This window comes from Miniopterus natalensis, chromosome 2, assembly GCF_054644295.1.
Source record: "Miniopterus natalensis isolate mMinNat1 chromosome 2, mMinNat1.hap1, whole genome shotgun sequence".
In the NCBI taxonomy this organism is placed as follows: Eukaryota; Metazoa; Chordata; class Mammalia; order Chiroptera; family Miniopteridae; genus Miniopterus; species Miniopterus natalensis.
This window is the reverse complement of record NC_142082.1, coordinates 158179769-158193048: the sequence shown is the minus strand read 5'-3', so window position 1 is coordinate 158193048 and position 13280 is coordinate 158179769. Positions and strand designations below refer to the sequence as shown.

Genomic DNA, 13280 nt, shown 5'->3' with positions numbered 1-13280 from the left:
TCTAAAAGCAAAATATCCAAAACTATTTTTATCTTCTGTATATTTTTCCAGTTATTTATATCATTCTATTGGAATTATCACGAATGACAGCAACCACGTGATACCTAGGTAGCTTCGTTAGAGGGTAAAAAAGGTTTAAAACAGTACATAAAAATAATAACACCTTGCATGAAAGGTATTTGATAGAATCAAGGATAAATAAGAAACTGAGTAAAAGTATTTACCAAATACATCACAAAAAGCTAATTAACTCAATTTTTAATGAGTTCTTACAAACCAATAAGAAAAAGATCAACAAACCAACAGAAAAATGGAAAAGGGACATGAACAGATAATTCAGAGAAATGGAAAAATAGGTGTTATAAATATGTCAAGAGATGATCAATGAGTGCAAATTAGAACAATCTCTATGGAATACAGTTTGACCACATATATCAAAATGCTGCCCTAGCGAGTTTGGCTCAGTGGTTAGAGCTCTGGCCCGAGGACTGAAGGGTCCTGGGTTTGATTCCAGCCAAGGGCATGTACCTCAGTTGCAGGCTCAATTCCGGCCCCGGTTGGGGCGTGTGCGGGAGGCAACCAGTCAATGTGTCTCTCTCACATCAATGTTTCTGTTTCCCTCTCTCTATCTCTCTCTCCCTCCTTCCCTCCTTCCCCTTCCATTCTCTCTGAAAATCAATGGAAAAAATATCCTCGGGCAAGGATTAAAAAAAAAAAAAATTCATAATACTTATATCCTTTAAGTTCAGATGTACAATGGACTTACAATGCATATAAGCAGCATTATAGTAGCAAAAGATTGGAAACAACCTAGATGTCCATCAGTTTGGAACTGGTTAAATTAAATATGGTAAAGTCACACAAGGCAGTCCTAAAGAGAAGAATGAAGCAGTTCTCCAAGCACTGGTATGGAACAATGTCCAAGATATAACTTTCTATTGCAGAACAGTGTATGTGGCATAATTTGCATAGAGAAATATGACAAAATGTTACAAGACATATGACATTTGCCTTCATGTGCACAGATTATTTCTAGAAGAATATACAAGAAATGTTAATAGTGGCCACTGCAAAGAACAGAACAGACCACTTAGTTAAAGGAAAGGCGACGAGAGGCTGACTCATTTTATACATTTTGGATTTTGAACCATACATATATATTACCTATTTTTAAAATGCATTATTTTAAAATTAAAAATTAAATTAAAATTAAATCTAAATGACAAAACATTTATTTTTATTTGAATTATAGAATTCTGGATTCACTTGCAGGATTTTATCCTAAAGAAGCACTTTTACATAAGGCCTCCTCCCCTAAAAATATACAAAAAACTAAATAGTCATTCAACAGGAAAGTGACTAAATAACTAAAGAATCCTACTAAAGGACAGAGATGATTATTCATTCTGTCATGGGAAAATGTCAATGACGTAATAACTGAACAGGACACATAGTAGAATATGCAGCTGACAGCAATTATCTCTGAAGAAGGGACTGACAGGGTGTAGGCAATATAGTACAGTAGAGTAACAAAGAAGTAAGTTTTCAAGTTTTAATTCTGAGTGTTCAAATCTTTTGTAATGGGAGCTGTTTGAATATTTCTTGTGTCATTTTTTAAAAATTTAAATCACAAATGTTGAAGATAAGAAACTTAATGGGGGAAAAACAACCCAATTAAGAAATGGGCAAAGGACCAGAATAGACACTTCTCCAAAGAGGACATTCAGATGGCAAAGAGACATTGGAAAAAATGCTCAATGTCACTAATCATCAGGCAGATGCAAATTAAAACCACAATAAGATATCACCTCATGCTTGTCAGAATGGCTACCATCAATAAATTAACAAACAACAAGTGCTGGTGATGATGGGGAGAAAAGGGAACCCTCATGCACTGTTGGTAGGAATGCAGACTGGTGCAACCACTGTGGAAAGCACTATGGAGCTTCTTCAAAAAGTTAAAAAATGGAAATGCCTTTTGACCCAGAGATCCCACTTCTGGGAATATATTGAAAGAATCCTAAAATACCAATTTGAAAGGATATATGCACCCCTACATTTATAGCAGTGCTATTTACAATAGCAAACATCTGGAAACAGCCCAAGTGACCACCAGTAGATAAGTGGATAAAAAACTTGCGGTATATTTACACAATGGAATACTACTTGGCCATAAAAAAGAAGAAAATCGTACCTTTTGTGACAGCATGGATGAACCTGGAAATTATCATGCTAAGTAAAATAAGCCAGTTAGAGAAAGAGAAATATCATATGATCTAACTTACATGTGGAATCTAATGAACAAAATAAACTGACAAACAAAACAGAAACAAAGGCATGGATACATGGAAGAGACTGACAACTGTCAGAGGGGAGGTGGGGTAGGGGGCTGGATGAAAGAAGGTGAAGGGATTAAGCCAAAGAATATATATACACATATACATATATATACATATACATATGTATATACACACACACATATATATATCACATAGACACAGGCAACAGTGTGGGGATAGCCAGAGGAAAAGAGAGGGTGGGGGTAGGTAGGTGGAAATGGGCAAAGGGGGATAAATGGGGAGGGAAAGAGACTTTGTTTTGGGCCATTGATCTATAATGCACTGTGCAGATGATGTTGAGTTATACACTTGAAATGTGTATGGTTTTGTAAACCAATGTCACCCCAAAAATTCAATTTTAAAAAAAGACATGATGCAGGAAAAGAAACCTAGGAAGAATAGAGATAATTGCTCATTTTCTAATTTAATTTTCATTATATTTCAATATTCAAAATGTCAAAGAAATACTTCGATGTCTAATTTATCTAAAAACTGCTTTTTTGAAGTAAAATGTAGTTAGGATTTATAAAACCATTCAAAAGCCAAGAGTACTTAAGGGTTTGGGCTCAACTGCCAAAAACAGCATATCATTTTTTAAGTTATAATTTAAAAGCCCCTTCACTTTTATCCCACTATATTATAGTACTATTTTGCACTTTTTTTAGTCAACTGTCCATTCTAGCTATACTATAGTAAAGATAGGATAGTCCCCACACTCCTTTAAACAAACAAAAACAAAGATTTTCGAAAAAGAAAAAGCCTAAAGTGTGTATTTTCCAAACACTGTGTTGACTCCCCTTCTACTAAAGAAGAATCACAGTCCATTCGGTCTTATTTAATTCAAAGAAGATTTTATTACTCAGCCTTAATGTGAATGCCTCACAATTTTATTAAAGAACATCAGGGATTTTAATGAGATTACCTAGTAAAGTACAAGCATTCTTTCCCCACTCATTAGCTAAATTACCTTGAGAAAGTTATTTAACCTGTTATTTGAGGCTGCTGCCTCCTCTGAAAAAGGGGGTTGCTGTGAGCATTATATGAGCTAAGGCATGGAAATCGACCTAGTAAAATGTCTGATACAAAGAAAATACTTATTTAATATTAATTTCTTTTCCTCTCTCTGTTCCCTCAAGGCTCCTGGAAAAACACAAAATGATAATGTGCAGATAATTAGCAGAACAGTTTGTAGCATACACATTAACACTGGGACATATTTCCATTAATGCTTCCCTTGTACAGAAACACATCCCATACATCCTTGAGATTCCTGAAGAATAATCATCTTTAAATACGACTTGGTTTTCACTGGCTTCCTATACACCTCACATCATATATTGTAGAAATTCCCTCAACCAATTGATTAATGAAATAACTTCGTTAAATTGGAGAATCATTAAAAATTATACAAACAGTAAACACTAAGGTAATAAACATAAATATTCATTCCCCTATCTTTGAATGTGTAAAACTGAGTACGGGTCCATTCTTTAGAGTTGTACTCATCTTTTTTGCATGAACTACACCCATAATGTATCATCTATAATTGCCAGTTTGGATTTCTTTAAAATGTGGTGGTAGAACTTAAAATTGCTTTTTTAAAACCATAAACATAGAATCCTAGATTTTTTACAATCTTCATCTAGTTCAAGATTAATTTTTATTGACTGTATCCATAAGTCTTTACGTAGCATTATCAGCTTATTTCACACTTATTTCACCAACTTATAGAAGGTTTAAATAAATTACAACAATAGAGTTGGCATAAACAACTGCCTCTTGGTAAAGTACACCAGCCAACCGCTGGGAGAAGCAGGCACACGGGTACCTTGGAGAATAATCTAACTGTGTGGAGTATTGAGGAATGTGATTATGGAAGGGATTCAGGGCACTGGGGACTGTAGTGAATCAGTTAATGTAAGTTGGTTAAGAGAACTTCCACTGCACAGACTACTGCCCCAGCTTTCAGGCCACTTGGTGGTCTGTATCCCCACCTACCTAGCCAAATTTTATTTCCCATTTCTATTTAACAAGAACCCTGCCTTCGATTACATATACTCTGCTCTATCCTACCTTTGCTTTTACCAAGGTTGTCCTATTCATCTAAAAAATGCCCCCTTTCTGGATCATAAAAATGCCATACACGTCTACCTCCTTCTCTTGGGATACTCACTCTTGGGATCCATCAACCGTGCCATGAGAAAGCTCAGATTAACCCACAGAGAAAGCACTTGCATAGGCTATGTCTACATTTCCCACCTGACAGCCCCGCTGGGGTCCCAGCCAACACCCAACATCAAGTGCCAAACAAGTGAGTGGTGACACTACCAGATGACTCCATCCCTCAGTCATCAAGTCGTCTCGGCCTTGAGACAGCCTAGCAAGGCTCTGGACATCGTGGTGTAGAGACAGATGGTGTCTGCTGTGCTCTGTTCTGATTTCTGACCCTCAGAATTCATGAGTATAATGAAAGGGTGGTTTTATGCCATGAAGTTCTGGGGTAGTTACACAGTGACACATAACTGGTGCCACATCTAATGATATGATCATTTGCTTATTCTTCTTTCATCACTTGATGTAATATTTACGTACTCGTGTACTGGCAGAGTAAACTATCCTTGCTCAAGGTGTATTATTCTGTTATTAAACTTCTAGATTTAGTTTGCTAAAAGCAATAAAATAAAATAAAACAAAACAAAATAAAATAAAATAATAAAAATCCTTTCTGCCTGTGGAAATTTACCATTCTTCAAGCCCAGCACAAAAATTTGTGGTCACCAGCCCAGGCTTCATTATGTCCCTCTCCTACGAGCTTATAAAGCACTTACAGTCTACACCATACAATTTATCCCTTTATTAAGTTATAATCCTTCATTATCCCCTTTTTTCTGCATTAATCTTCCCCTTTCTGCTGGATTATTCCTATTAGCACACAAACTATTCTATTACCTTCTAACTCATTTTCTTTAGCAACAAAGCTCTGTACTCCCGCAAACCCTGCACTTTCTCCTCTCCCTCAGAGCCGGACTTCCAGACACCATGGTCTATCCACACCACGCCCACCTCCCCATCTTCCATGTACCTTAGCCCTCGTTTCCACTAGAGCATGAGCTTCTCCTCACCAGGGTCTTTAACAACTTCCATGGAGTCCGACCCAGTGATTGCTTTGTCCTCTTACTTGACCTCTCAAGTGCATTGAACAATTGAGAGATTTCTCTTTCCAGAAATTTCCTCTCTTGCCTTCTGAGACATTCCTTTCCTGATTTATCACCTACCCACTAGATGACAACCTCAGCTTCCTTCACCTAGCCCTCCACCTCTAAAAAGTACTTAATGTCAAGTTTTTCAAGGATCCATCCCTCTGTCCTCTCCCTATCTCCCAAGCTGGAAATTTGCAAAATGGATAGAACTAACTTCTAAGGAAACTTTAGAAATTTCTAGGGGTGTTTCGGGGACAAAGAGTAGAACTATTTAATAAGGAAGGCCAGAGGTACTGTTCTCCAATGCAAGATAGTACCCAACAGTGAAGACTTGTCTCCTGCCACGTCCTACCAGATAGTCACATGGCTGAAAAACCTATCTACAACCTAACTAACTCAGTTTTACAGATAAATGTAGTATGATGGGGTTAGAATATACATAATTATCAAGAAGTACAGCCATCGTGTACATTAAGAGACAACTCTGTTTTCCCGTGAGTTGACTATTTTGGAAAATCATAAAGCCAATGGCGATGAAGGCCTGAGATGCAGAAACTACACAACCGTCTCACTGTCCAAGGAGCAGTCATATTCATGTGATTTTACACATAGGTCAGGCATTCTCTTACTCTGCATCCCTGCTGTGTTTTTTCTCCACATGGGGCACGTCTCACCATCTAGCATACTTTATCTTTTACTTAATTATCTTCTTTATGAACTCCCTACTCCCACTCAAATGTAAATTCCATGACTAAAAAAATTGTGCTTTATTCACTGCTATATCCCCAGTATGCTGTACGATATCCAGTATACTATCTGATATATACAAAAGTTCAGAAAATATTCATGGACTCAATCTGATTACTTCATGCCTTCTACTGTGGTCATGAACAAGTACTTCCATATTGAAACACATATTAAATAATTTTATTTCTGTCTTATTAAAGTTAGAGCATTATATTGATTTTTTTAAATTGTGAGCACAGGTAGGTTATATTAGCTATTACTATCATGCCAAGATAGTAAAGGGTGGATTTCAAAATATCTGCTATATAAAGGGGATACTGGGTCTCACAAAGTTGATAAGCACTCGCTTCTCTTCTGAACACTATACTCACAAATACAACTTTCACCTTGACAACTCCAACTGAAGGACCAAAGACATCTCAAGTCTAAACGCCCAAATGGAGAGTGACTCTCCACCCACTCAGTCAATCTTTATCAACCCCATGGAGTGTCAGAAAATTACCCCAGGACTCCAGAAAGCTAGGTGCCATCTTTTAGTCTCCCTTTCCCTGATCCCCTACTCTAATCTACCAACAGATCCTCTAGAGTCTACCTCAAAGCACAACTGGAATCCGACCACTTCTCTTTATTACCACTTCTTTTTTGTTATAGAATCTCCTAACTAGTTGCCTGCTTCAGCTCTTTCCTCTCTTCAATCCATTCTCCAGACAACAAAAGTGCTCATCTTAACTGCTTCCCATTGAATTTAGAATAAAATCCAATCTCCTAACCATAACCTCTAAGATCCTGCAAGACTGGCTCCCTAACTCTCCAACTTTATCTTACACAGTCTCCTCCACAATCACAACATGCCAACCACACACATCTTCCTTCACTTCCTAAAACAAAGCAAATCTCCTCAGGATCTTCCCTCTGCTGAGACTCTCTCTCCTCCTCTAGCCTCTCTTGCTCCAAACTCCCCTAAACACACACACACCCTGAGCAGCTAGCCCCTCCTTCTCATCCAGCAGGTCTTTGCCTAATTCACACTTCCCCGGATTATTCAACCTAAAGCAGATGCTCCCTGTTACTCTCTTCCTATTGTTTTTTTTCATGGCACTCATCACAACTTGTAATTATATATTTTCTTATTTCTTTATTATTTTTTTAAAAGCTGTTTTTAATAATTTTTTATTGATTTTACAGAGGGGAAGAGAGAAACATCAATAAGGCTGCCCCCCGCACTGGCCTGCACCAGGGACTGAATCCACAACCTGGGTATGTGCCCTGACCAGAAATCAAACCCGCCACCCCTCAGTGTATGGGTCAATGCTCCAAACAACTGAGCCACACGGGCCAGGGCCATTTCTTTATTTTTTAATGTCTGTCTCACCAAAATACAAGGTTCATAAAAACAGGAACCTAGTCAATTTTGTTCATCATTGTATATGCACCGTCTAGGCCAGTGACTAGCATGGGGCTGGCAAATAGGGGGCACTCAATAACTACATGATGAAAGAAGGAATTAATGAGTCACCCTTGAATCCAACCACTCCCTCACCAACAAAAACCCTTTGTTACCAAAGCCTGACAATTTTACCTAAAAAATGCCCCTCAAATCTTTCTCTCTTAATCCATTCCCATTGCCATTATATACACACATATTGCCTAGATAATGTTACTGTGCTGGGCAGTTAGACAGATGTGAGTAGAGCAAGGACTATGGGCCAGGTACAGGTCACTGGGTGGAAAACCCCATGTGTCTTGTAAAGGACAACCCCAGAGGCCAGGGCGGCCTTTCCTCCCCTAGCTATCACTGGTCACATGGTTTGGACCCTCTGACCTTTCCTCCCCAAAGGGCCTCAATTGTATTCCATCTAGGCCTCAACTGTATTTCAGCTTCAGGCCCAGAGAAGCAACAAAACCAGCCACAGCTGACCGCGGGACCACCTGCACTGGATAATGACCCACCTGGTGCCAACCAATCAACCAGTGGAGACCACAACCCTGAAAGAACACACTTGGAAAGCTGCTGAATATTATAATGAGATCTTCCTCTGGGACATCCCCTAAAATCTACACCCTTAAAACCCTAAAGATGGAGGACCTCCTTTGCCTCATAACTTGTTTCCTAAGCCCACTTCTTTTACAAATTACTTCTTCTACAAATTACTTCTTCTACCTCTGTGATTTACCAAATAAATGTTCTCTTATAGTTTGGGTCTTGGCTCTGAATTCTTTCCTAGCCAGAACCCAAGTACTGAGGTTGCTGAACCCAAGTCTGGTCTGACCCCAACTGACTAACACCCAGTGCCATTCCCACCGCCTACAACATTACCACCATCTTAACTGCTATCCTTGTCTCATCTCTCAACTGTCCAGTCCATCATTCAAGTCATCCTAGAAAGAAATAACCTAAAGGACATGATCTCATTTCATTTCTGCTTAAAAAGCTCCCTTGGCTAACCCTCTGCTACTGAATAAAGGAAATTTTCTTTAGAATAGAAAATGAGGCTTGGCTCCAACCTACCTTTCCAGCCTATCACCCATGACCTCCACTACCCACATATCCTCTTTTACTCCAGACACATCTCAAACTTCCTAAGCATACTGTGTGTCCCATTCTATGCCTCCGATGTTCCCTCTGTCTGGTAAAAATCCTGAGTGTCCCTCAAGACTCAGCTCAAATGTCACTGTCTTAGGAAGCCTCCCTAAACCCTCAGAGACAGATTTAAGTTTCCACACTCATCATCTAGCTTGAAGAGGCAGTATTTGCAGTCATTAAGATAACAGGCAACGAGGCTACAGGGATTTACAAAGTTAAGTAACCTTAGGCCAATTATTTACTGTTCCTAGGCCTCAATTACCCCAATTGTAATTGAGGATAAAAAGAATACAATAGCAGAACTGTTTTTTGTTTTGTTTTTATCCTCACCTGAGAGTATTTTTTCCATTGCTTTTCAGAAAGAGTGGTAGGGAGAGGGGGAGGGGAGAGAGGGAGAAGAGGAGGGCGGGGAGAGAGGAAAGAAGGGAGGGAGGGAGACACACATTGATGTGAGAGAGACATCGATTGGCTGCCTCCCAAACTATCCCTGACAGGCCAGGAACCAACCCTGCAACTGAGGTGTGGACACTTGGCAGGAATCGAACCCAGGACCCCACAGTCCTCAGGCAGATGCTCTAACCACTGAACCAAACCAGCTAGGGCTGTTTTTGTTTTTTTAATCTTCACTGGAGGGTATGTTTAATGATTTTAGAGAGGAAAGGAAAGAGAGAAATGTCATCGGTTGCCTCCAATACGCACCCCAACCGGGAATCGAACACGCCATCTAGGTATGTGTCCTAACCAGGAATCAAACCCTGAAACCTTTTGGTATATGGGGACAATGCTCCAATCAACTGAGCCACCCGGCCAGGGCAGGACTGTTCTGAGAACTAATTAAAAAGTACTTAGCACAGACCTGGCCATAAAAAGACTACAATACATGCTAGTTATTAGTTATTAACCTAAACTGTAGGCCAATCTCTGAGCTACCTGAAAGAAAGGCTATGCTTTGGAAATCTGTGTATCCCCATTACCTAACATCTGGCCAAAAACACATTCAGTAACTATTTCCCAAATGAAATTGAGGTTTAAAATGACCACAGCCATGTCTGAGGGCAAAACTGCAGTTATTAGGTTAGAGAACCTTTATGGAAAATCAAGAATATTTTATATTGAGATAAAATCAAGCTGTATATTATCATGTATCTATCAACTCTAAGCATTAATAGGCCAAATGATTATTGTCCTAATCCTCTGGCTCATCATGTCAATTTTTATTACAATTTTTACTTGGCTTCTTTCATACACTGGGTTATTACTTTCCGGGCCCTAGGCCTGTGATAATTTGCATGAGTTATAAACTAATCATTAAATTTAAAAGGCAATTTTGCAATTTAAATATCCATGGCACTTAATTGACGACTTCCTACCCCAAGGCACTAAACTACCCTAAAACAGCTTTTCAGACCTACCAGTCCAGACAAGTGCAGGAAGTGTCACAATTGTGTTTTAGAGCTTAACAAATGACGCTTCCGAAAATACTACGGTAAAGAGTGGATCTCCGTGCCCGGCAGGTCTCCAAAGCGCTCACACGGGATCTCTACGTTCTGAAACCTCGTCTCCATCACTCTAGCGCGAAGAGCCACCGCTCCCCAAAGGACGTGCGTGTGTGTGCGCGCGCGTGTGTGTGCGTGTGTGTGCGCGCGTGTCGGCGGCCCCGCGGCCGCGCCTGGGATCTCCTGACTGGCAGGTGGCCTGTTACGAGCCCTGGCATCAGGGTCACCCCAGCATGCAGAGTGGTGACAGCCCCCCGCGCCGCGCAGTGTGCCGCGGCCGCCCGCCAGCCGCGCGCCCATCCCACCGGCTGCAGCCTCGGCCGACAGCCCCGCAGGGAGAGCGGGGCGAGCAGGGCGCACGGGACTGTCGGAAGGGGAATGGGCCGAGGGGCTGCGGCCGAGGCGGGTCGGGTCCGTCTCAGGGCTTGGCGCTCCCTGCGTTTTGAGCACCAGGACCTTGCACCAACCTCCACGAAGGCATCAGTCAGGTCGCTAGCTCGGTCCATCACTGGCAAATGGCGCCCGGCCACGATTTTCACCTTCAGCTTCCCAGGCATGGTGTCGGCTTGGGCCTCTCCTTAGGTTCCCGCAGAAACAAACAAGCGAGTCTGCGCCGGGCGCCAAGCCTGGCGGGCGGGGCGGGAGCGCGCGGGCGGGCGGGCGGAGGAGCGCGCCGGGAGCTGCAGGGGCGCGCGGGAGGCGGCGCGCGGGCGGGGGCGCGCGGGGTAACTGACGGCCGAGGGCGCGCGGGGGGCGTGCCGTGCCGCGCCGCGGGCCGTCACTCGCTCTCGGAGGGAGGGGGGCGTCCCGCGCGAGGGCCGCGGCCTCATTCCGGAGAGGCGGCGGGCGGAGTGGCCGCGGTGGGGTCGTCCGTCCCGGTCCCACACGGCTGGCGAGCGCAGCGAAAGCCCGTCCGCATCGCGCCGCGCCTCGGCCGCCACTCCTAGCGTTTCTCCTCCCCTCAAAATGGCGGCCTCCGGGGTGTGGGGAGGCATCGATCGCTCGGCGCTCGGCCCCCCTCGCCGGGGAGAAATTAAATTCGCGGAGCGGAGATAAAGGGGGCGGGGCGGGTAAAGGGGGAGGAAGCTGGGCGGCCACGGGGGGGGGGGGGGAGCCCGGCCTCATCCACCGAGTCCGGGCTGCGGGTTAGAGCGGCGCGGCTCCCGGCGGAAAACCGGCTCCGTCCGGGGCGGGGCGGGGCTGGGCCCGGCCGGGACCGATGGCGGGCCGCGGCCTTCCCGCCGCGGGCGCCGCGATTCCCCAGGGCCGGGACGGACAACTGCCGGAGGAGCGGTGTCATTCTGCCCTGACCCACGCGTTGGTGGTTCGTGACTGCGACGTGGCTGGTTTCTGCCTGGGAGGGGTGACGTTTTTATTATGAATCGAGGAAGAAATTTCGGGGAATGTCGGATAGCTAACCTTTTTTATTCAGTTGCAGATACCTGTACCGTGTATTGGGTTACGGATGTGACGGATGTTTGTTGTTTGGGAAAAAAAAAAAAAAAAAACAGACGGACCCACAACAACAACAAAACGCAACAACTTTGAAAAATCCAAAGCCACTGCTTGAGGGAGTTTACCCCGCCCTCACAGATCGGCTCAGCGAGCTTCGTGCCTGCCAGCCTAAAGGTCAGACCTACACAGCAGGCAGAGCTCAGGACCTCCGTAGGTATTTATGCCAAGATGCATCTACACGCCCGGGCCATCAGAAAAAGGGCAGGGAAACTGAGGAACACGCGCAGGATGGGACACAAATCAGTCCATACCAGATACAAAAACAGCCTTAACGATGCATGCCGTATCCTATACAAAATCATCGTTAACAATTCCAGTGTAAAGATTATACCTTGGATTCATCAGGAATGGAAAATTTCTAAATGAAGGTGTCAGGCTGATACCTTAACTTCAAAACCACTCAACAGGTTAAGTACTCCAGGCAGTAGTGACCCAGAATTATCTTTTAAGGCTAAAAAAAAATCCTCCTGCAGAGGAAATATTGTTCACTTAAGTGAGACGTTGAACTCTTCCAAAAAGAAAAGAGTAAGGCTTCCTGAAAATAAAGATCTAAAAGATAAGTCGCTGATTTGGGACACTAGAGAAACCTTTATCCATTCAAACAAATGGATAGAAGCCTCGTGCAAACTTCCTTGGATACACCTGCAGCTTTTTGTGGAGTCTAACTATACCCTTAAAATCCCTCTCAAGGTCAGCTGCACTAAGTGATAGGTTAACTGGTGTGTGTTGGTGGTAGAGCTGAAATCGGCTTTTTACTGAAAGCAAAAAATTACCATTCTACCAGTTCATTTTTTAAAAATACCAAAATATATAAAGAAAAATATTAGAAAACTGAAATTTAGCAACAATCTTAATGGGAAATAATACATTGTATTCCAACATGTTGTAATGTACAAAAAAATTTTGCAAATTGAACAATTAGAGGTTAGCAATCTCAGCTTCCTAATTAGTAGCCTGTAAGATACTTGCTAATACATACCTGTTGCCTTAGGCATCATCAACAGGAGATTATAATTAAGATGCTTCCTGAACACTTTTTTTTTAGTTGAATTAAGCCTGATTTCAGTTTGTCTTCTAATAATTGTACTAGTTTGTTTTAATTAATGCTGAGAACAATGCTGCCTTTTGCAACAAATCTCTCATGACAGATCATCCCAATTTTCTTCTTCAGCTTTAGACCTCGCCACTCTTTTTGCATTTTTGATTCTACAATAACAAGTTAATGTGTATTGATTATTTGCTTTGTACCAGCTACTGAATTCAGTGCTTCACAGTTTTAACCCTCCCTAAAATCTTACGCAATAGGAATTATCAGCCTTCATTTTATAGGTGAGGAATTCCAGGCTTTACAAGAGTATGATGACAACCCAGTCATGAAGCTGGTAATGTTGGAGGCAGG

General features: G+C 42.4%; 1 protein-coding gene across 8 annotated transcripts in view; it reads right to left on the bottom strand.

The window, feature by feature from the left end:
• The window catches only part of C2CD5 (C2 calcium dependent domain containing 5), an 87982-nt gene extending 76980 nt beyond the window's left edge, over nt 1-11002 (bottom strand). For all 8 annotated transcript variants that reach the window (XM_087814764.1, XM_087814765.1, XM_087814766.1 and 5 more), the window contains exon 1: nt 10834-11002. In XM_087814764.1, coding sequence (XP_087670890.1) covers nt 10834-10923 — 90 coding nt within the window. In that variant the 5' untranslated portion in view covers nt 10924-11002. The remainder of the gene's footprint in view (nt 1-10833) is intronic.
• Between the last annotated feature and the right edge of the window lie 2278 nt (nt 11003-13280).